Source organism: Rhipicephalus microplus, chromosome X (assembly GCF_043290135.1).
Source record: "Rhipicephalus microplus isolate Deutch F79 chromosome X, USDA_Rmic, whole genome shotgun sequence".
NCBI lineage: Eukaryota > Metazoa > Arthropoda > Arachnida > Ixodida > Ixodidae > Rhipicephalus > Rhipicephalus microplus.
In genome coordinates, this window is record NC_134710.1 from 436,820,986 (window position 1) to 436,844,564 (window position 23,579).

The following is a 23,579-nucleotide window of genomic DNA, read 5'->3' on the forward strand; positions in this document are numbered from 1 at the left end:
AAACTTTCTCCGGGTGGCTGAATCGTAAGACCGAGGGGCAGACACAGAAAAATTTCTGCGTTGAAGTCTTCCAGAAAGGCTATCGTCCTAAAATTTCATAGTGAAGAGAAATTCGAACCCGAGTACTCACGGTCAAAAAAACGCAAGCGTAGGAACTATTTGGCTATCAGAGTACACCTTATTGAAAGCACTCGACGAATTTATGCCTTCACTGTCTTGCCCTGCGTGTATTTATATATATATATATATATAAATATATATATATACATATATATAAATAAATAAATAATTAAATAAATATATATATATTGTCACGAGGTTGTGATACACGCAGCACTTGAGAGGAAGCACGCAGGAGTCAGGGCGGTGTCAGGCGAACTGTTTATTGGGCGAACTTGTGCCCAGCAAAACAGGGCCAAACACAACTCACAGCAACAAGCGGCGTGAACAGTCGTGGGCCGACGGAAAAAAAAAAGACCCCCAGTGGCGCACTGCGCCGGCTTTTTATACACGCGTCGTAACGCGTTCCAAAGTGGCATACAAGATAAACGCGGCCTGCGTTGTGCTAGCGTCTTCCTTCGCAAACGAAAAGAACCGCACGTGTCAGTTTTTTATACACGCGTCGTAACTCGTTCCAGAGTGGCATACAAGATAAACGCGGCCTGCGTTGCGCTTAACAGAAAGTGATAGCGTCTTCCTTCGTAAACCAAAAGAACCGCACGTGTCAATATATATATATATATATATATATATATATATATATATATATATATATATGAGATATAACAGACAATAATGCCAAGGAAGGTGTAGGGGAAGTTATTAGGCCTTTTGTAATGTAAATGAGAAGAAAGAAAAGAGGGTGAAAAGATAACTTGACGCCAAATATGCGCATAAAAGAGTGTTTTCACACTCGTCGCTTGGCTAATAGATGGCGCTGACTGTCACTCCTACTTCTAAATTCACATATGAACCCAAAAAAGTGGATGGGAGGAAGGCCGCTGTGGTAGCTCAGTGGCTAGAGCATCGAACGCGTTATTTGAAGGTCGTAGGTTCGATTCCTGCTCATGGCTGGTTATTTCTTCATCCACTTTTCTTTCTTCTTATTTACATTCCATTGGTTCTAATAACTTCCCCTGTACATTCCTTGGCATTACTGTCTGTTAGATCTCATTATTATTGTGTTAAAACACGGAAAAACGAGCCCTTAGGTATACACTTCTTTCCCTTGTTTCATCAAACGAGGGTTCGTACTTGCAGACTTGGTGTCATTAGGTTGTATACGAGAGACTAATAATCAGATGCCCACTCATAATAAGATCACGTGCTATGTGACGCCAAACATGCGCATAAAAGATTGTTTTCACACTCGCTGCTTGGCCTATAGATGGCGCTGACTGTCACTCCCACTTCTAAATTCACATATAAACCCCAAAAAGTGGATGGAGGGAAGACCGCCGTGGTAGCTCAGTGGTTAGAGCAATGAACACGTTATTCGAAGGTCATTGGTTCGATTCCTGCTCACGGCTGGTTATTTTTAGTCCACTTTTCTCTTTTTCCATTTACATTCCATTAGTTCTAATAACTTCCCCCGTACATTCCTTGGCATTACTGTCCGTTAGATCTCATTATTATTGTGTTAAAACACGGAAAAACGAGCCCTTAGGTATACACTTTTTTCCCTTATTTCATTAAACGAGGGTCTCGTACTGGCAGACTTGGTGCCATTAGGTTGTATACGACGGACTATTAATCAGCTGCCCGCTCATAATAAGGTCACGTGCTAGGTGACGCCAAACATGCGCATAAGTGTTTTCACACTCGTCGCTTGCCTTATAGATGGCGCTGACTGTCACTCCTACTTCTAAATTCACTTATAAACCCAGAAAAGTGGATGGAGGGAAGACCGCTGTGGTAGCTGGGTGGTTAGAGCATCGAACGTGTTATTCGAAGGTCGTAGGTTTGATTGCTGCTCACAGCTGGTTATTTTTTCGTCCACTTTTCTTTCTTCTTTTTACAATCCATTGGTTCTAATGACTTCCCCTGTACATTCCTTGGCAATACTGTCTGTTAGATCTCATAACTATTGTGTTAAAACACGGAAAAACGAGCCCTTAGGTATACACTTCTTTCCCTTATTTCATTAAACGAGGATCTCGTACTGGCAGACTTGGTATCATTAGGTTCATTACGACGGACTATTAATCAGCTGCCCACTCATAATAAGATCACGTGCTTTGTGACGCCAAACATGCGCATAAAAGAGTATTTTCAACTCGTCGCTTGGCTCATAGATGGCGCTGACTGTCACTCCTACTTCTAAATTCACATATAAACCCAGAAAAGTGGATGGAGGGAAGACCGCTGTGGTAGCTCGGTAGTTAAAGCATCGAACACGTTTTTCGAAGGTCGTAGGTTTGATTCCTGCTCACGGCTGGTAATTTTTTCATCCACTTTTTTTTCTTCTTTTTACAATTCATTGGTTCTAATGACTTCCCCTGTATATTCCTTGGCAATACTGTCTGTTAGATCTCATAATTATTGTGTTAAAACACGGAAAAACGAGAGAACACGGAAAAACGATGTATATATATATATATATATATATATATATATATATATATATATATATATATATATCACAAGAAAAATTGCCGTGACACACTTGTTCTCGGATTCAAACCAGTGATCCCTCGCTCGCGGTGCCTCCTGTTGAATTGCTTTGGCGGATACAGAGTGGCCGACAAACTCTCCACCAGAACACTCCTCCCTGGCGGAAGGTGACACGCTGTGGAAGTTACATAACGAAAGCGCCCCCCTGCTACCACGGCAAAACACAGATCGTGCTTAGCTGATAAATTTGTCATTAGCGTTGCAAATATGACTGGTTTGTGGAGTTTAACGTCCCAAAACCACCATATCATTATGGGAGACGCCGTAGTGGAAGGCTGCGGAAATTTTGATCACCTGGTGTTCTTTAACGTGCACACAAATCTGAGTTCGCGGTTCTACAACATTTCCACCTCCATCGGAAATGCAGCCGCCACAGCCGGGATTTGATCCCGCGACCTGCGGGTCCACAGCCGAGTACCTTAGCCACTAGACCACCGTGGTGGGGCGGCATCGCAAAAAATTCTTTGCTTCATTTGTTATGAGTCTCAAACAGTCGCGGGAAGTGATAGGTAAAATACAGTTTTTGTTAACTTTGCGAAAATTCATTCTCATTTTTTTCATTCCTTAGAAGGCACATCCTTTTTAGCCAACTCGTTTTTAAGCCAACCTCGAGCAGCTGATGAACGACGGCGACCACTTGTTTGAACGTCATCTCCAATGTCGTGCGCTTTGCAAAGGCCCTCTTCTGCCAAGCTCGTCAGTGATGCGTGCCTGCTAAGCGTCGGCAGTTCCCGCAGTTCCAGTTCGGCGTAGAAGAGGACCTCGTTCAATGCCGAAAGGTGGTCGACGATATGGCACGTGTCGTCGGACATGGCCTTATAAGGCGGAAACAAGTCTCTCGCGTCCAGTCATAAATATTGAGCCATGGTGGGGTAGAAGCCATTCAGCCCTGCCATTATTGCCATGGCTGCTCTTGACAGGGTTGCCCTTGAGGCAGGGTTGCCCTTGGGGCCTGCATCAATCAAGAAAACAGAACATATAGTGCTCGCTTGTAATCTGAACTAACCGCGTTGAATATTCGTTATGCACAATGATGCAGTAGACTAGCCTTTGTTGTGGTACGACGGGTTGCGAAATGGCGTGGCACGCTCTTTGAGCGTAGCCTGTACTAGTTTGATAAGAAAACAGGCACTGAACGGAGGAATTGCTACAAGCTACAAGCCCTCCAGCGACAGAAGATTCCGAATACTTGCAAATGCATGAAAACACGTGGCTCCATATATATATATATATATATATATATATATATATATATATATATATATATATATATATATATATATATATATATATGAAAAAAAAAACACATGGTCCATTATGCATTCGACTATTACGAGTTGAAAACCAAAGACACCTTCTTTTTTTCTGATCCGATATACAGACCCTCCCTCATCCCCTTCTGAAAGCTTTGTGCAGGTAATGGCTTCCACTGCCTCGACAATCAGAGACACTGTAATCTTTCTTTACCTCTGCCATGTTGTTGCACTGCCTCATTGACTGGTCCATATTTCTTCAAATAATACTAAGTCCGTACAAAAAGTTTAGTAATCTTGAACCTGAGAAAGGATAACCGCCGCTTCATGCTGCACTAGCGAAAAGTAAAGCCAATAGTCACGTCTGAAAACAAAAGAAATGCAACCACGAGTGCTATGGTTACACTGGTAAAAGCGACTCAAAATTAAGAACAGTGGCAGTAGCAGAGTTTTCATATTATCACCGTCGCCATTTGCCAGAGGCAGCACTGCAACTTGATTACGTTGTACTATATGCATAACACGTTTCATTGCACTGAGATTAGAATACATGGTGATTTACAGACTTCACAATGTGAGAAGCGAAATACTTTGTTATAAAGAAAATTTTGTTATAGAAAGGTTTTCTGGGGAAGGCCCGGATGCTGTCTTTGTTAATGATCACCTCTCGTCTTTGCTAAAGCACTTGTTCTCAAAAAATGGAAACAGTTGGCGTTTTTGTTTGGACTGATAATTGTCAGATAAAAGCAAGGAAATGAACTGATACCAGAGTGTTTCGCATAAAATCAGAACTCGAGCTCTCCATTATCTCCTAGATATAGTTTACTTTTGCATTTGTAGCGTCTGTCCAAACGCCGGATAACGTATATTTCACCGTTTGAACTCTCATCTTGGCTGTCTGAAACAACCGGACGTTTGTTCACTTTAACGCTGGAAGTACAAGAAAAAATACCATAATATTACCATATTGTTATCAGCCATGAGTCACTACTTTTCTATCATCTGCATCAGTGAACTGTGGGTTTGAGAATATGAAGGGAACCTGTCTAACTTTCTTTCCTCTTCCTCTGAATACTGTCATCGAAGTGACTATGCACATAATGGAGAAGCTATTTTTATATGATGAGGCTTTCACTTTCACAGGCGGCTGGACTTGACACTAAATATTCCTGGTGGCGAATCCACGTGGATCGAACTTCATGAATCACATTTTTCGGAAGTTAGTAAGAATTTTGTTGTTTCCTGCACCTATCGCTTGCCGTCGTCACCTGTCGTGGAGATTTGCGTATCTTTAGGAGAGGTGTTGAATATTGTGTCAATGGAAGGGAAGCGTGTGATTATTTTAGGAGATATGAACATCAATCTCTTTGATAACACCAACGCAAAGGTTTCAGAATACACTTCCTGCTTCGGTGGAATGACTATGAGTACGCCATAACTGCACCCAGTCGTGTTCCACTTCATGGTAAAGGCACTAATATAGATCACATTTTCTGTAACTTCACTAGTCCACCTGAAGCAGCCGTCATCGAGGTGCCATGCACAGACCATTATCCTATTTATGCAAGCATAGGCATTTCGAGTAATAATAAAACAACTCGAAGCTTCAGGAATAAACAGATTACTGCTTCATTTATTACCATCATTGAGCAGCGTGATTGGTTGTCAGTTAAAAAGTGCGAAAATGCCGACGTATCCTATCAACATTTTTACTCTATCATTTCAAATGCAGTCATGGCCCCTTCTACAGTTGTAATAAGCAGAAAAAAGTCATCATTTTTCTTTCCTTTTTCTTTTCATTTTTCTACCTACCATTTTTCTTTCCATTGCTCGCTGCGTCTTCCTCAATTTAAGCTGAACCCTCTTTGTAAGTCTCCAGGTTTCTGCTCTGTAGCTAAGTACTGGCAAGATACAGCTGTTATATACCTTCCTCTTGAGGGATAGTGGCAATCTACCTGTCATAATTTGAGAGTGCTTGCCGAATGTGATCCACCCCATTCTTATTTTTCTAGTTACTTCAATATCGTGGTTCGGCTCTGCGGTTATTACCTGCCCTAAGTAGACATAGTCTTTTACAACTTCAAGTGCACTATTACCTATCTCAAAGCGCAGCTCCTTTCCGAGGTTGTTGTACATTACTTTCGTTTTCTGCAGATTAATTTTAAGACCCACCTTTCTGCTCTCCCTGTTGACCTCCATAATCATGAGTTGCAATTCGTCCCCTGAGTTACTCAGCAATGCAATGTCATCGGCGAAGCGCAGGTTACTAAGGTATTCTCCATTATCTCTTATTCCTAACTGCTCCCATTCTAGGCTTCTGAAAACCTCCTGTAAGCACGCGGTAAATAGCATTGGGGAGATAGTGTCCCCCTGCCTTACACCCTTCTTGATTGTTATTCTCTTGCTTTCTTTATGAAGCACTGTGGTAGCAGTTGATCCCCTGTAGATTTCTTCCAGAATGTTTATATATACTTCATCTACGCCTTGATTCCGCAGTGTCTGCATGACGGCTGATATTTCTACTGAATCAAACGCCTTCTCGTAATCTATGAAGGCTATGTATAGTGGTTGGTTATACTCCGAGGATTTCTCTATTACCTGGTTGGTAGTATGAATGTGGTCAATTGTTTAGTTGCCTGTTCGAATTCCTGCTTGTTCCTTTGGTTGATTGAATTCTAATGTTTTCTTTACTCTGTTAGCAATCACCTTTGTAAATAGCTTGTATACTACAGAGAGCAAGCTGATCGGACTGTAATTCTTCAAGTCCTTGTCATCTCCTTTCTTATGTATTAAGATGATGTTAGCGTTCTTCCAAGACTCTGGTACTCTTCTCGTCAGGAGACACCTCGTAAATAGTGTGGCTAGTTTTTCTAACACAATCTGTCCTCCATCTTTCAGCAGATCTGATGTAACCTGATCTTCACCAGCAGCTTTGCCTCTTTGCATGCTCTCCAAAGATTTTCTGACTTCTTCTGACATTACTGGTGGGGTGTCATCTGGGTTACTGCTAGTTCTTATAGTATTAAGGTCGTGGTTGTCTCCGCTACTGTAGAGATCTCTGTAAAACTCTTTCGCTATTTTAACTATCCTATCCATTATGGTAGTTATTTTGCCTTCTTTGTCCCTTGTGCATACATCCGATTTTTGCCTATCCCAAGTTTCCTCGTTTCCTCTTCACTGCTTTGACGTTTCCTCCGTTTTTCAGAGCGTGTTCAATTTTCTCCATGTTACACCTTCTTACATCGCATACCTTACGCCTATTAATCAACTTCGAAAGCTCTGCCAGTTCTATTTTGTCTGTTGTACTTGACACTTTCATGATTTGACGCTTCTTAGTTAGGTTCTTCGTTTCCTGGGAAAGCTTGCCAGTGTCCTGTCTAACTACCCTGCCTCCAACTTCCACTGCACACTCCATAATAATACTGGTCAGATTATCATTCATTGTAGCTACGCTAAGGTTGGTTTACTCACTAAGAGCCGAGTACCTGTTCTGCAACGACACTCTGAATTCCTGTACTTTCCTTCTCAGTGCTAGCTCATTGATTGGCTTCTTGCGTATCAGTTTCTGTCGTTCTTTCGTCAAGTCTAGGCGAATTCGCAACCGTACCATTCTACGGTCACTGCATCGTACCTTGCCAACCACTTCCACATCCTGCATGATTCCTTGGTGTACATTCATTGTAAAGTCTATTTCGTTCTTATTTTCGCCATTAGGGCTCCTCCATGTCCACTTGCGGTTTTTTCGTTTTCGGTAGAAGGTATTCAAAATCCGCCAATTATTGCGTTCTGCGAATTCTACTAGTAGCTCTCTTCTGGCGTTTCTAGTACCGATGCCATAATCTCCTACTGCCTGGTCTCCAGCCTGCTTCTTCGCTACTTTTGCATTAAAGTCGCCCATCACTATAGTATACCGTGTTTTTACCTTATTCATTGCCGATTCCACGTCTTCATAGAAGCTTTCAACTGAAGCGTCATCATGGCTGGATGTAGGCGCGTAAGCCTGTACTACCTTCATCTTGTATCTTTGATTCAGATTAATTACAATACCTACCACCCTTTCATTAATGCTATAGTATTCCTCTATATTGCCAGCTATGTTTCTGTGAATTAGGAACCCCACTACCAGTTCTCTTCTGTCTGCCAAGCCCCGATAGCAAAGGACGTGCCCATTCTGTAGCACCGTATAGGCCTCATCTGTCCTCCTAACCTCACTGAGCCCTATTAAATCCCATTTAGCACCCTCTAGCTTCTCGAATAGTACAGCTAGACTTCCCTCACTAGATAAGGTTCTAGCGTTAAACATTGTCAAGTTCAGGTTCCAAAGGCGGCCTGTCCGGATCCAGAGATTCTTAGCACCCTCTGCTGCGTTGCAGATCTGACCGCCGCCGTGATCAGTTGCTTCGCAGCTGCTGGGGACTGAGGGCCGTGAGTTATTTGACGTAAGCATGTGGGAGGTAGTAGCCAGATACTGCACCAGGGTGGCCAATCCTTCTCTGGTGAGGGAGTGCGTTCCCGGCTGTGGTTACCGGTGAGGCCGCACCCCAGGCCTCTTAATGTAACTTGGATGCACATTATATTTCTTTTCATTTTTTATTAGCTTTTTCGTGAATATCTCTGACAAAAATGTGCTTAACAAATTGCATCTAATTGTAGCCAAATAGCAGTTTTACAGCCACTAGCCCAGTTTTGTCACATTTGACAAATTATAACTTGATAACAACTGCTATAACTTCTTATAGCTTGTTAGCAAATGCAATACAGCAGGCAATGTTCTTGACTTATATCAAACAGAATTTCTTAAAAAATTAATAATGGCCTTTTTGGGAAAGGTTTCAAACCACAGCATTTTTGGTAAATCACGTTCCCCCCAATTTTGATATAATAACAGTCTGCGTTTTGTCATGACCACTTCTCACTAAAAAATTACCCGTTTCTGTTGGAATACACATATTTACCAGCCCACTAAAAAATTGCAATTTCACAGGTTCCCTCATTTTAGGTGCATTACAGAGGAATGAAGAATGCAGTGCTAGAAGTTGGTCTAAACACTAAGTACTCGGGCATACCTGGGGCACACCTGGCTTCCCTTGGCGAATCCCACAGCGGAGGTGGAGAGTTCCTCTTCACGTGCAATTCAGGCTCACTTTCAAATGAAGAAGACCGTGCTTTAATTTTTCTGTACCGTATTCTAAAACCACCTACTGCCTCGCCAAATATCGAGATAAACGCAAGAGTCCGCGTGTACATCGCGTAATGCATCGCCGCGACCCTCAGTCTATCAAACGACAGCAGTTGCTCACGGCAACCTACAGTTAAGTGACCTGTAGGAATACCCTAGGGGCGAGGTTGCGATCGGCGAACTATTTCAATATGTCGCGATGTGCCACACTCGAGTAACTAATGGTACAACGGTGGGTAAATGGAAAGAATCCAAGGCCTGGAGCCCAAGTTCAGACAACAAACCTCTGTGTGTGTCAGGACACTGGAGAACACGGGCCCCTTAGCCAAAGTTTTGACGCAGAAGCTGAAGCTTTTTTTGCTTGGTCCTCTCTCCGTTGTTCCAAAGTTTTCATATTTTATGAACACTCACGTTTTCATAAAGCTGGAATCAACAAACAAGTCCATCATTCATTTTTGTTTTTACATCGACCTCAATTTAAAACCTACCGTCAGGCACTGTTCCTTTTTGTGTCTGGCATTTGTAAATAGAATTATACAAGAGCAATAAACGTAGGCGTAATAGCCAAGAAATGTGGAAGCGTTGTACTAGTCACACTTAGTTAGGTTATTGGTCTGGAAGGAAAACCAGCCCGTGTATATCTGCGTTCTATATCCTGTGGACTAGAGGAAGAACGAAAGCGGGCATTCGTCAAGAGACGCGCCACTTCCGAGCAGTTTTAAGATGTGCACTCGGGTCATGATGTGGTGGCCGATTGCAGCGCTCTACAGATTAAAAACTAAACGATAAAATCATCTGCTCGCGTGAACACATAGATAGTGGACGTAAGAATCGTGTAACAAAACAAAAAGAGCAAAACAAGCTCGCTGTCAATTGTCTTGTTGCTTCAGCGAAAGCAAAAAAAAGTATACAAAACACTCATCAACTCTTCACATACATCATGAATGGCACTCTTCCCAAACAAAATACATTAAAAGAAAGCGCATTTTGGACGAAGCCCCACTCCGCCCACTCTGGGCGGTATCGGAAGCAGTCACTAGCTCAGACAAGGCAGCAAAATGACCTTTGAAGAGGTCGCAGATGTACCGTTCCATTAAATGCCATGTTACTTATTACTTACTTCTCCTAAACACGTTCTACCTCCGGACATTTCGCTCTATCTACCACTTGTGTTTCACTTTTCCAGTACTAATGCGAAGACGCGATCAGAAAACGCAGTTCTTATATTTCTGTGCCCCGTAGTGCCAGGTAAAATAGATCTGAAAAAGATATCTACATTGTTAATCTGTAGCATTCATGGTAAAAAGCTCCTGAGCGCATTTATTGATATACGACTGCGTTATACCAAGTTTCATTTCATCCCTACGTTTTTAACCATGTCAGTGACGATGCTGTCACTATAGTTCAGACCGACACAAGACTGGCGCGACTGCTGCTACGTTCGTACGAGCCTGGCTTCAGGTAACATTTTATATAAAAGTTTGATCTGGTCAAACAAAACGTCAGCTCTAAGCAGCAAACGCACCCGAAACAACGCGTGCCTTTCCTTCTTCTTCTTCTATCAGTTCTGCGTCATGCAACAGGTGGAGCAGGTGCGACTTAACCATAGTATAGATTAAAGGGTCTCACGTGCTACCTACACGTTAAGCAACTGTTGTTGCGATGCCAAACTCAAGAGTAAAGTTGTCTCCTGCAGTTGGTGGAGAGTGCCCGACGTCAATAAACTCCGCAACACACACGACAACACAAGAACCATAGGTGAATGCCTGCAAATTTGTGTCGTCACTCTTTCGTAACAGACCATAAAGCATTGGCCAGGTGCATCATCTAACAACTTATCCTCTTTCAGGAGGAAATCAAATCTCGACCGTGGCATTCTAGCCTGTCGGGGAGGGCCAGTCCTTTGAGCAATCCACACATTTTTTTTTATTTGAACTGCCCCAAATCTGTTATGGCCCCAATGATCTTTCGGTACACCCCGAGACAGACGCCAGTACTCGGCACAAGAGTCCTCAAAGAGACAGTATGAATTAGTTCCTGTCATAGTAAGTAGCCATAGGTATCTTTGAGCCCCGCCTCCAACATGGAGGGCTGCAGAAGTTGTCGGATGACGTGGGTGCTGTATGGGAGGCTTTAGAGAGGGTGGAGGTGCCATTGGCATCACCGCCATCACCCTTCTCAAGTCGCGAACGGTAGTGATTGACGATGAACTCCATCTTCTTCAGGATCTTGTCGTCAGAATCAAGGTCTTTTTCGCGCAGCAGCTCCTGCAGTAGGGGCGATATCACGTTGGGCCGCTGAGATTTGGTCGGGCTCGAGTGGACCGCGCTTCTCTTGGAGCCGGGTTCGGTGAAGAGGTCCGGCGTCAAGGCCGGTCTGGAACAACCGCACTGCCGGAAGGCCCACGTCTTGTTGCCGTCAGTGTTAGACCGCGGCGAGGTCCGGACTGGGGGCGGACTCCTCCACGAGCAGCGACCCGGGACGCCTCGCGTGAGGAACGCGTTGTCGGAAGTCATGCTCCTTTCACTGCTGTGAGACCTCGATCGGGGTAGAGTGACCAGTCCAGCGTCCACGGAACGACGCCTTGCATTGGGGTTAGCTGGAGTAGACGACTGTCGGACTCTGCCGTTGGTCATCGCCTGCTGCTTGGCCATCTGTTGCTGCTGATGATGTTGAGGAATTGGCGACGTCGTTCCGTTTGTGGTCAGATTCTCCGAACTCGTGGCCCGGTTGGGTGCGGCGAGGTAGGGAATCATAGACTTAACAGATGGTGGCGGAGGAGTCTGCCTGGACCCTACACCAGATATCGAATGTCTCGGAGAGGATGCCGTTCCGTTTGTCTTGGCGGGAGAGGCGGAGGGCGAAGCGGACGATGCGTAGCTCTCGTCGGCCGACGCGGTGCTGCTGTCGATGACGATGACGTCGTGTGAAAGTCCTCCCGCCGGGTCGGGTCGTTCTGGCGGCGCCATCTTCCACGGGGAAGTGCCGTTGGTGCTTCCGAATTCGCCCGGCTGTGGTGTGATGTTGCCTGTCTTGGAGATCTTTCGCGGCGAGCACTTTCGCAACCCTCCAGGTGTCTTGGCGAACTCGCCTTCGGATGTCTCGTTACTGCTGTCGGCGGGCACCGCGCAACCACCGCTGCTCGAGCTGGTCGAGTCGTCGCTGCAGTGCGATATTCTTGACGGTGTCAGGTCTCGGTAGTGGTCGCCGGTCAGCGAGTTGTTGTGCAGCAGGCCTCTGTGTGACATCAGTGGCGACGTGCTGCCGTAAGAGTAGTTTGCTGCGGGAGGTCTATTGTATGTGACCCGAAAAAAGTACCTTATCTCAATTAATTCGTGGTTGACATATCACCTAATAGAAAGTCTGCGAGAAAAGGTTAATTTATACAAAAAGACGAAAAAGTCCCCTTTCATTGTCAATCTTCAAAAGCTTTATAAAGAATACTCAAGCACATTAGCTATGTTACTTAATTCCACTAAAGTAAATACTACGAAGATAAAATAAAGCGAGCCAGAAATGACGTTAAAAAGCAGTGAAAAGCTGTAAAATATGTGCTTGGCAGGACCATGGTACATTCAGACATAACCTTAATTCACACAGAAAATTGTGTGATCGAAAACTCATCTAATATTGTGAACTCTTTCAATGACTCATTCGGCATTGATATTCCTCAGTCGACAGCATCCCTCGAATATACTTCCTCACGACTACTACATTCATTTTTTCTTTATCATCCAACGTCACCTGAAGAAGTGTTCAGCGTTACCAATGGTATTGGAATACAAGCGCTGGTCGCGATAAGTTTTCTGCTGCTGACATAAAACTCATAGCTCATTTGATCTGTGATATATAATATTACAATATGAATCTTGTATTTCAGACTGTGGTTTTTGCAACAGCCCTGAAAAAGCAAAAACTATTCCCGTATTTAGAATAGGCGACAAGCGATTATTTTCGAATTACCGACCCATATCAATTATCTCGATTTTAAGTAAAGTCATCGAAAAGCTTTTATGAAGTTATTTAGACAAGTTTCACATTATTTCTAATAAGCAGTTTGGTTTTATTCCTGGTTAGTCAACTGAACTTGCCAAGATATCTCTAACCGATTAAACTAAATCTGCTATTGACAACTGTTGTGTTGGTGATGTCATTCATGACCTTTAAAAGCACTTGACGCTATTTCCCACGTCATTTTATTTCATAAATTACAGTCTATTGGAGTATCTGGCATCCCACTAGAATTGAGTTGTAGCTATCTGCGTGATCGTAAACATTTTGTATATATCTCCGGTACCTTATTCAGCCCTAAATTCATCAACAATGATGTTTCGCAGGGTTCGATTTTGGGCCCACATTTATTGTTAATTTACATCAATGATCTTCCTCGTTGCCTCGCTCATTCGTCCTGCATTCTCTATGCGGACGACACCACTGTATTAATGGCACATGAAGAGGTAGACTAAATCCTGTTTAAATTAAACACTGACCTTAAAAACATCTTAGGATGGTTCAATAGTAATAAACTAAAAATAAATTCTAAGAAGTCAAAATTTGTGGCATTTTTGTCACCAAATCGAATTATACCTAGAAACCTCTCTGTCTACGTAAGCGACTACCAAATCCGCTCTACTTTTAGTACAATGTTTATCGGGGTCAAACTTGACGAGCATTTAAAATTTAATTCCCATGTGCTACATCTTACGCGGAAAGCCGCATATGCCATTCAAATCTTGCAAAAATTTCGCCTTTTTTTGTTTTGAAATATTGTTGTCACTGTAAGACGCTTTCTTTCCAGCGATATAATCTTTTGGATTTCAACATGAGCAAGCACGTATGCCACTCATTTATCACCCATCTAACATCTTCAAAACCAAGCATTGAGAATAATAACGTTCAGTTGCTTAATGTGCAATGCATCATCTTTGCTTGTTCACATAACATTTTATCAGTTCAGAAGCTGGCCAAGTATTTTCTCGGCATTCTTATCTACAAATATGCCAATGAAAAACTTCCCATTCCTTTACTACACTCAAATAAATCTCCTCAGGTGTGATATACTCGTTTTGCAAAGGCTAACTACTTCCTTTTACCAAAGCCCAGGACCAATTATGCAAATATACCGTAAATAATTTGTCTGTATTCTTGTTGAGTACTTTACCGTTGGAGATAAAAAGTGGATCTCTTGTAATGTTTCAAAACAGCTTGCATTCTCTCTTACTAAATTCATAAAGCTTATAATATACAAAGTATGTTATTAGACTTTTTGTTCTTTTAAGCTTATCTGCGTTTTTGTATGCATCGTGCTTATTTGTATGTTATATATCTCAATTTATTTTCCTTAGCGTCCTAATGCTTGCTTTTATAATGAGTGAATGTTATTCCATTTCTTATTATTTTTTTGTGCTTCTCTGCAAATTTCGTACTATTTTCTCGCTATATTGTACTTATTTGTACATTAATGCACTCTAATATATTTATCCCCACCACTATTTACTATGGCGTTGTAACTTTTATGAGTGATTTTTTAAGAGGTCTCACTCATAGCTTTGCAACTTTAAGTCTTCCTTCTGTATTTATAATCAACACATGCAATGTATGACTTGTAATTTATATTTTGATAAAATAAAAAGATCAAGTTTACTGCATCAAAATTTAACTTTATATATATATATATATATATATATATATATATATATATATATATATATATATATATATATATATATATATATATAAATATATCTATATATAAGGGAGAGAAGTGTATACCTAAGGGCTCGTATTTCAGTGTTTTAACACAATAATAATGAGATATAACAGACAGTAATGCCAAGGAATGTACAGGGAAAGTTATTAGAACCAATGGAAACATTCCATTGGTTCTAATAACTTCCCCTGTACATTCCTTGGCATTACTGTCTGTTATATCTCATATATATATATATATATATATATATATATATATATATATATATATATATATATATATATATATATATATATATATATATATATACGTATATATATATATATATATATATATATTGAAAAAAATATTTTGTAGTTGACTGGGGACGTAAGAAAACACGTTGTGCGTTGGAATTGTGACGCGATCTCACTAGCGAATGATTATGCATGGCTTGGTAAAACTGTACTGATAGAAGTCCGAAGACGTGTACTGTAGCACACGGCAGGCCACTCCCACGACGGGACTGTCTGGGCGAGACCTCCGCTGCATGGAAATCCCTCTGGACAGCCCAAAGCTATGCCCGTATGTCCGTACACAGCAGAGCCCCACTTGCTGGTCGATGCTATCTCAATACGATATATCGATAGCACGTGATATATTGGATCCACCTAATAAGCACATTTGCGCGGCTGCTCGCAATTAAGCGTTTGTACTTGCCAAGCACGGGCCTCCATATCAGTTTTTTAAGGCCCGGAAAGTGCTTCTCTTATGCCCCGCAACATGCGAAAGTTGCTCACGTCTAGAAGCGGAGCTCGTCTTGTTCAAAACTTGGGGTCCGGCTGAGACGTAGCTCGTAACGGCATTTACCTGCAGAGAGCGGGTAAATCTTATGCGCCACTCTTACAACCACTCCGTCTACTCTAGCATCTGAGAACTACGCCCACTAAATTTCCTGCCACTTCTCACACTTTTACCAACTACTTCATGCCACATTATTCCCACTTGATTCAACACGCTTCATTCAACGCCACTGCTCGTCATCAGCTTCGTTGTTTTGTAAGTGTCCGCCAAGCGATGCTGGCTGAATGTTTTCTTCGAAACTGAAATTGTTTGCTTGAGAAGCGCAGCAATCCACGTGGTCAAGAATACTCCGCTACGGAAGATTTACGGCTTATTTTAGTCTTCACGTTCAAGGCTAACCAGGCTTTATTTTATCACACTATTCCCGGCGTGGATTGGCTGCAACGTCACCACTTTATGCGTCCACAGGAAATTGAAATGACCACCTCATCATTGCAGTAACACCTTTCCTTCTAAGCATTCTCTAAGTGCTAAATGGAAACAACCGATTATTATTAATATTATTATTATTATTATTATTATTATTATTATTATATTATTATTATTTTATTATTATTACTATCACGGGCCCAGAGGAAGAAGTATTTGATATGAAACTTCAGGCCGATACAACGCAGAGATCTACAACCGCAAGACAATGTCCGCAGTCAGGCGTGCTTCGGTTCAACGTCAGCAGAAGATGGCATGCCCATTGCCTATTTTTTGAATGCTCTAAGAAAAGACGGTCCTGTCACATGCATTCACAGAGTTTCGCTCAACCAAAATAAGAACAGACCAGCATGAGGGCTATGGGGGCATGTTATACGCAATATACTTCGATATTCACTGTCGTGTACGTGCATGAACTTACCCTTTACAATAATAAAAAGTCTTTTGGTTAGAAATCCGAGTGGTGTAGTGGTTCAGCTTCCTGTGTTTGATATCCTTGCTTTTTGGTGATTCAATGCCACCAAATAATTACGAGACACCCCGCGGTGACGGACAACAGAAATCTCGACCACCTGTAGTTTTTAACGTGCACTGGTCTCTAATTTATTACCTTAACACCCTGTTTACTCAGTTCACCGGAAAACCTAAGCGCTTTACTTGCCTTTTGACGTCTTTCCCGCTGTATAACTTAGCATTTATTTCAAAACATCAAATTTTCATTATTGAAGACAATCTTCAAAGAAATAGCTGCAATACTGTTACAGTGATGGGCGAAAAAGAATAACAAGAAAACAATAAAGCCAGTAGAAGCTGCCTCGATGTTTTATTATCAGTAAGCAAGTTCTTGCTGTAAATTATACAGACTCGATCCGATAAACAGAAGTGGCGTGCTTTAGCAGCTACGCCATGTTAAACCCGACGTAACGCATTCTGTGTTACTTGTGTTACTTGGACAACGAAGAGCCCACTCTAGCGTTAAGCAAACTTATCAGTGCGCCTCGGCATTCTGTGAGTATGGCTACGCCAGCTTGTCGATCAATCCAACAAGATTGACCATCCTACCGGGATTATGATTTAAAACAAATCAAAAACAATGCACACACAAGCGTACAGTGACGTTGAGAGCCCACCAAATCGCATACAGAGCAAAATTTCCGCTCACCTACCAGAAGCGGAGCGTCGCCGTCCTCTACCGATGGCCTCTTCTTCTTTTTCTTCTTCTTCCTCTTCTTCTTCTTCTTCTTCTTCTTCTTCTTCTTCTGCTTTGCCCGGAGCCTCGTGAGAAGAATCTCAGCTAATGATGATAAAGATGATTATGATCCTTGTTATTCTGGCCCACACCCACAAAGAGGGGATTGGCCAAGAACCGGGCGGCAGGATCTTTAAATAAAGGACTTATGGTTTTACAAACACAGAGTAATTTTGGAGTGAAAAATTATTATATATAAAGTAAAGCCAAAAATTGAAAAATGAGTATATCGGAGCAGGGAACATCACACATCGGTGAATTCCAATCGTCTTCGTCGTCTTTGTCGTTTTACCAAAATGAACACTCTGCGTTTGATAATTTCATCTGTAGTGGGAGGGGGGTAACAATTCACTAATTACTCCGGCACATTCGTCACTATGGTCTGAAATAAACGAACTTAAAACGTTTTTATTGAATCAAATTGCCCCGTTTTATTCAACAACTCGAATTGTTCTTTCGGAAGGCGAAAGTTTCGCGCACCCGGCTCAGTTCTTGGTTTTTTAACAGTGGAGCTCACCGAAACCCTCTTGTGGCGTTAATAAAACAACTGTGATCACAATGAACGGCCTCTATCTTATATGGCATCTCTCGTTGCCTACCAACGCTTCGGAGGAATCAAAGTAGGAGAGGAAAATAGAAGTGGGTTGGATGAACAGAAGAGACAAATAAAACGAAATATTGGTCGCGTATTTGCATGCTTTCCTGCAAAGGACGTCGAAATAGGATAGTCCCCTGTCTAGAGAGATAGAAAGAATAACCCGTTTATTAGAGCAGATCGGTGAGTGGGATCCTTAGTCCTTGATCCAATTAGCTTGGGCCGCCGTCCTCACACGTTTCACGAGCGCCTCTTAGGTCATCGGATACGAGCTGGACCCTTGGGCCTTGGGATCCTTCAGACTCTTGCATTTTGTGTTGTGTCCTTGGTTGCAAATTGAGGTTGTGTGGACATTCCCAAATCATCTGGTAAATGGTGGCTGTTTTACTGGCGCAGAACCTGCATTGTGGCGTGTGTGTGTCGGGATTTATCTTATACAGTATGTATAGATCATGAATCCTAAGACAGGAACTGTAGGTGATGCCGCGCTACCTGTGATTCCTTACTGAGGTATGGCCCAGGGGGCGGAAGTTTGTCTTTCAAGTCTTTGGTGTTGCGGAATTTCTGAGTGCTGCGCGATATTTGGCGTTATCTGGCAGTAATGTGAAGAAATGAATTTTTTTAGAATGGAGAGCTACTGGTGGGTGACAGCACCGTGCCGTTTCAGCGAAGCGTATAGGGAACAACTGCTATATTGTTGATAGCATCCGTGGTCAGCGTAGCGTAATCAAGAGTGCCGTCTTTATAATCGCGTATCTATGCACTTTAATTATAAAGCTACAAACTACCTAGTACTGACGTATTGATGATGTGCCTCAAGTATGCGTAATATTTGCTGTTTCAGTGATATTTCACCAGTACAAAAACAGATACCAAATTTAGATAGGTGGGCGTTGAGTACGATACGAACCTAAACTTTCTCCGGGTGGCTGAATCATTAGACAAAGGAGCAGACACACAAAAGTTTCTGCGTTGAAGTATTCCAAAAAGACTATCGTCCTAAAACATTGTAGTGAAGATGAATTCAAACCCGAGTACTCACGGTCAAAGAAACGCAAGCGTAGGAACTACTTGGCTATCAGAGTACACTTTATAGAAAACACTCTCGACGAATTTATGCCTTCACTATCATGCCCTGCGTGTATATATATATATATATATATATATATATATTACTGTCTGTTATATCTCATTACTGTCTGTTATATCTCATTAATATTGTGTTAAAACACGGAAAAACGAGCCCTTAGGTATACACTTCTTTCCCTTATTTCATTGAACGAGGGTCTCGTACTGGCAGACTTGGTGTGTTTAGGTTGTATAAGAGGGACAATTAATCAGCTGCCCGCTCATAATAAGTTCACGTGCTACGTGACGCCAAACATGCGCATAAGAGTGTTTTCACACTCGTTGTTTGGCTTATAGATGGCGCTGACTGTCGCTCCTACTTCTAAATTCACAGATAAACCCAAAAAAGTGGATGGAGGGAGGGCCGCTGTGATAGCTCAGTGGTTAGAGCATCGAACGCGTAATTCGAAGGTCGTAGGTTCGATTCCTGCTCACAGTTGGTAATTTTTTCATCCACTTTTCTTTCTCCTTTCTTCTTATTTACATTCCATTGGTTCTAATAACTTCCCCTGTACATTCCTTGGCATTACTGTCTGTTATATCTCATTAATATTGTGTTAAAACACGGAAAAACGAGCCCTTAGGTATACACTTCTTTCCCTTATTTCATTGAACGAGGGTCTCGTACTGGCAGACTTGGTGTGTTTAGGTTGTATAAGAGGGACAATTAATCAGCTGCCCGCTCATAATAAGTTCACGTGCTACGTGACGCCAAACATGCGCATAAGAGTGTTTTCACACTCGTTGTTTGGCTTATAGATGGCGCTGACTGTCGCTCCTACTTCTAAATTCACAGATAAACCCAAAAAAGTGGATGGAGGGAGGGCCGCTGTGATAGCTCAGTGGTTAGAGCATCGAACGCGTAATTCGAAGGTCGTAGGTTCGATTCCTGCTCACAGTTGGTAATTTTTTCATCCACTTTTCTTTCTCCTTTCTTCTTATTTACATTCCATTGGTTCTAATAACTTCCCCTGTACATTCCTTGGCATTACTGTCTGTTATATCTCATTAATATTGTGTTAAAACACGGAAAAACGAGCCCTTAGGTATACACTTCTTTCCCTTATTTCATTGAACGAGGGTCTCGTACTGGCAGACTTGGTGTGTTTAGGTTGTATAAGAGGGACAATTAATCAGCTGCCCGCTCATAATAAGTTCACGTGCTACGTGACGCCAAACATGCGCATAAGAGTGTTTTCACACTCGTTGTTTGGCTTATAGATGGCGCTGACTGTCGCTCCTACTTCTAAATTCACAGATAAACCCAAAAAAGTGGATGGAGGGAGGGCCGCTGTGATAGCTCAGTGGTTAGAGCATCGAACGCGTAATTCGAAGGTCGTAGGTTCGATTCCTGCTCACAGTTGGTAATTTTTTCATCCACTTTTCTTTCTCCTTTCTTCTTATTTACATTCCATTGGTTCTAATAACTTCCCCTGTACATTCCTTGGCATTACTGTCTGTTATATCTCATTAATATTGTGTTAAAACACGGAAAAACGAGCCCTTAGGTATACACTTCTTTCCCTTATTTCATTGAACGAGGGTCTCGTACTGGCAGACTTGGTGTGTTTAGGTTGTATAAGAGGGACAATTAATCAGCTGCCCGCTCATAATAAGTTCACGTGCTACGTGACGCCAAACATGCGCATAAGAGTGTTTTCACACTCGTTGTTTGGCTTATAGATGGCGCTGACTGTCGCTCCTACTTCTAAATTCACAGATAAACCCAAAAAAGTGGATGGAGGGAGGGCCGCTGTGATAGCTCAGTGGTTAGAGCATCGAACGCGTAATTCGAAGGTCGTAGGTTCGATTCCTGCTCACAGTTGGTAATTTTTTCATCCACTTTTCTTTCTCCTTTCTTCTTATTTACATTCCATTGGTTCTAATAACTTCCCCTGTACATTCCTTGGCATTACTGTCTGTTATATCTCATTAATATTGTGTTAAAACACGGAAAAACGAGCCCTTAGGTATACACTTCTTTCCCTTATTTCATTGAACGAGGGTCTCGTACTGGCAGACTTGGTGTGTTTAGGTTGTATAAGAGGGACAATTAATCAGCTGCCCGCTCATAATAAGTTCACGTGCTACGTGACGCCAAACATGCGCATAAGAGTGTTTTCACACTCGTTGTTTGGCTTATAGATGGCGCTGACTGTCGCTCCTACTTCTAAATTCACAGATAAACCCAAAAAAGTGGATGGAGGGAGGGCCGCTGTGATAGCTCAGTGGTTAGAGCATCGAACGCGTAATTCGAAGGTCGTAGGTTCGATTCCTGCTCACAGTTGGTAATTTTTTCATCCACTTTTCTTTCTCCTTTCTTCTTTTTTACATTCCATTGGTTCTAATAACTTCCCCTGTACATTCCTTGGCATTACTGTCTGTTATATCTCATTAATATTGTGTTAAAACACGGAAAAACGAGCCCTTAGGTATACACTTCTTTCCCTTATTTCATTGAACGAGGGTCTCGTACTGGCAGACTTGGTGTGTTTAGGTTGTATAAGAGGGACAATTAATCAGCTGCCCGCTCATAATAAGTTCACGTGCTACGTGACGCCAAACATGCGCATAAGAGTGTTTTCACACTCGTTGTTTGGCTTATAGATGGCGCTGACTGTCGCTCCTACTTCTAAATTCACAGATAAACCCAAAAAAGTGGATGGAGGGAGGGCCGCTGTGATAGCTCAGTGGTTAGAGCATCGAACGCGTAATTCGAAGGTCGTAGGTTCGATTCCTGCTCACAGTTGGTAATTTTTTCATCCACTTTTCTTTCTCCTTTCTTCTTATTTACATTCCATTGGTTCTAATAACTTCCCCTGTACATTCCTTGGCATTACTGTCTGTTATATCTCATTAATATTGTGTTAAAACACGGAAAAACGAGCCCTTAGGTATACACTTCTTTCCCTTATTTCATTGAACGAGGGTCTCGTACTGGCAGACTTGGTGTGTTTAGGTTGTATAAGAGGGACAATTAATCAGCTGCCCGCTCATAATAAGTTCACGTGCTACGTGACGCCAAACATGCGCATAAGAGTGTTTTCACACTCGTTGTTTGGCTTATAGATGGCGCTGACTGTCGCTCCTACTTCTAAATTCACAGATAAACCCAAAAAAGTGGATGGAGGGAGGGCCGCTGTGATAGCTCAGTGGTTAGAGCATCGAACGCGTAATTCGAAGGTCGTAGGTTCGATTCCTGCTCACAGTTGGTAATTTTTTCATCCACTTTTCTTTCTCCTTTCTTCTTATTTACATTCCATTGGTTCTAATAACTTCCCCTGTACATTCCTTGGCATTACTGTCTGTTATATCTCATTAATATATATATATATATATATATATATATATATATATATATATATATATATATATATATATATATATATATAAATCATAAGAAAAAAATGCCGTGACGCCCCTGTTCTCGTATTCAAACCAGTGATCCCTCGCGGTGCCTCTTGGTGAATTCCATTGGCGGATACAGAGTGGCCGACAAACTCTCAACCAGAACACTCCACCCTGGGTGAAGGTAACACGCTGTGGAAGTTACATAACGACAGCGCCTCCCTGCTACCACGGCAAAAAACAGATCGTGCTTAGCTGATAATTTTGTCATTAGCGTTGCGAAATTGGCTGACTTGTAGAGTTTAACGTCCCAAAACCACCATGTCATTATGAGAGACGCCGTAGTGGAAGGCTCCGCAAATTTTGAACACCTGGGGTTCTCTAACGTGCACACAAGTCTGAGTACGCGGTTCTACAACATTTCCGCCTCCTTCGGAAATGCAGCCGCCACCGCCGAGATTTGATCCCACGACCTGTGGGTCCGCAGCCGAGTACCTTAGCCTCTAGACCACCGTGGCGGCGCGGCGTTGCTAAAAATTCTCTGCTTCATTTGTTATGAAACTCAAACAGTCGCGGAAAGTGGTAGGTAAAATACAATTTTTGTTAATTTTGCGAAAATACATTCTCATTTTTTTTTCATTCCTTAGAAGGCACATCCTTTTTAGCCAACTCATTTTTTGTCAACCTCGAGCTGCTGATGAACGACGGCGACCGCTTGTTTGAACGTCATCTCCAATGTCGTGCGCTTTGCACAGGCCCTCTTCTGCAAAGCTCGCCAGTGATGCATGCCCGCTAAGCGTCGGCAGTTCCCACCGTTCCAGTTCGGCGTAGAAGAGGACCTCGTTCAATACCGAAAGGTGGTCGACGATATGGCACGTGTCGTCGGACATGACCTTATAAGGTGGAAAAAAGTCCCTCTCGTCCAGTCCTCCATATTGAGCCATGGTGGGGTAGAAGCCATTCATCCCTGCCAATATTGGCAGGGCTGCTCTTGACAGGGTTGCGCTTGAGGCCTGCGTCAGGCAACAAAACGACACAAATAGTGCTCGCTTGTAGTTGGAATCTGAACTAACCGCGTTGAATATTCCTTATGCTGAAATAACAATGGTGCAGTCGACTAGCCTTTGTTGTGGTACGACGGGCTGCGAAATGGCGTGGCACGCTCTTTGAGC

The 23,579-nt window shown here is 42.4% G+C and overlaps 1 protein-coding gene and 7 non-coding genes across 8 annotated transcripts; 7 read left to right on the forward strand and 1 right to left on the reverse strand.

The window, feature by feature from the left end:
- Window positions 1–11,135: 11,135 nt before the first annotated feature.
- Window positions 11,136–23,372, reverse strand: LOC119183822 (uncharacterized). Its single transcript, XM_075876935.1, has 2 exons — window positions 23,221–23,372; window positions 11,136–12,423 (listed from the first exon to the last, which is right to left on the reverse strand). The coding sequence occupies exons 1-2, from the start codon at window positions 23,370–23,372 to the stop codon at window positions 11,136–11,138; spliced, it is 1,440 nt and encodes a 479-aa protein (XP_075733050.1).
- TRNAT-CGU (transfer RNA threonine (anticodon CGU)) lies at window positions 19,426–19,498 on the forward strand. Its single transcript has one exon. It is a non-coding gene; the product is annotated as a tRNA-Thr (tRNA).
- On the forward strand, window positions 19,888–19,960 carry TRNAT-CGU (transfer RNA threonine (anticodon CGU)). The gene has a single exon. It is a non-coding gene; the product is annotated as a tRNA-Thr (tRNA).
- TRNAT-CGU (transfer RNA threonine (anticodon CGU)) lies at window positions 20,350–20,422 on the forward strand. Its single transcript has one exon. It is a non-coding gene; the product is annotated as a tRNA-Thr (tRNA).
- Window positions 20,812–20,884, forward strand: TRNAT-CGU (transfer RNA threonine (anticodon CGU)). The gene has a single exon. It is a non-coding gene; the product is annotated as a tRNA-Thr (tRNA).
- TRNAT-CGU (transfer RNA threonine (anticodon CGU)) lies at window positions 21,274–21,346 on the forward strand. The gene has a single exon. It is a non-coding gene; the product is annotated as a tRNA-Thr (tRNA).
- Window positions 21,736–21,808, forward strand: TRNAT-CGU (transfer RNA threonine (anticodon CGU)). Its single transcript has one exon. It is a non-coding gene; the product is annotated as a tRNA-Thr (tRNA).
- On the forward strand, window positions 22,198–22,270 carry TRNAT-CGU (transfer RNA threonine (anticodon CGU)). Its single transcript has one exon. It is a non-coding gene; the product is annotated as a tRNA-Thr (tRNA).
- Window positions 23,373–23,579: the final 207 nt, after the last annotated feature.

Bases quoted from the DNA above. Each gene is read 5' to 3' on its own strand.
- LOC119183822 (XM_075876935.1), bottom strand. From the start codon at position 23,372: ATGAATGGCTTCTACCCCACCATGGCTCAATATGGAGGACTGGACGAG. The intron at 12,424-23,220 runs GTGGGAACTGCC...AATTGAGATAAG, and splicing joins TTCTACGCCGAACTGGAACG to GTACTTTTTTCGGGTCACAT.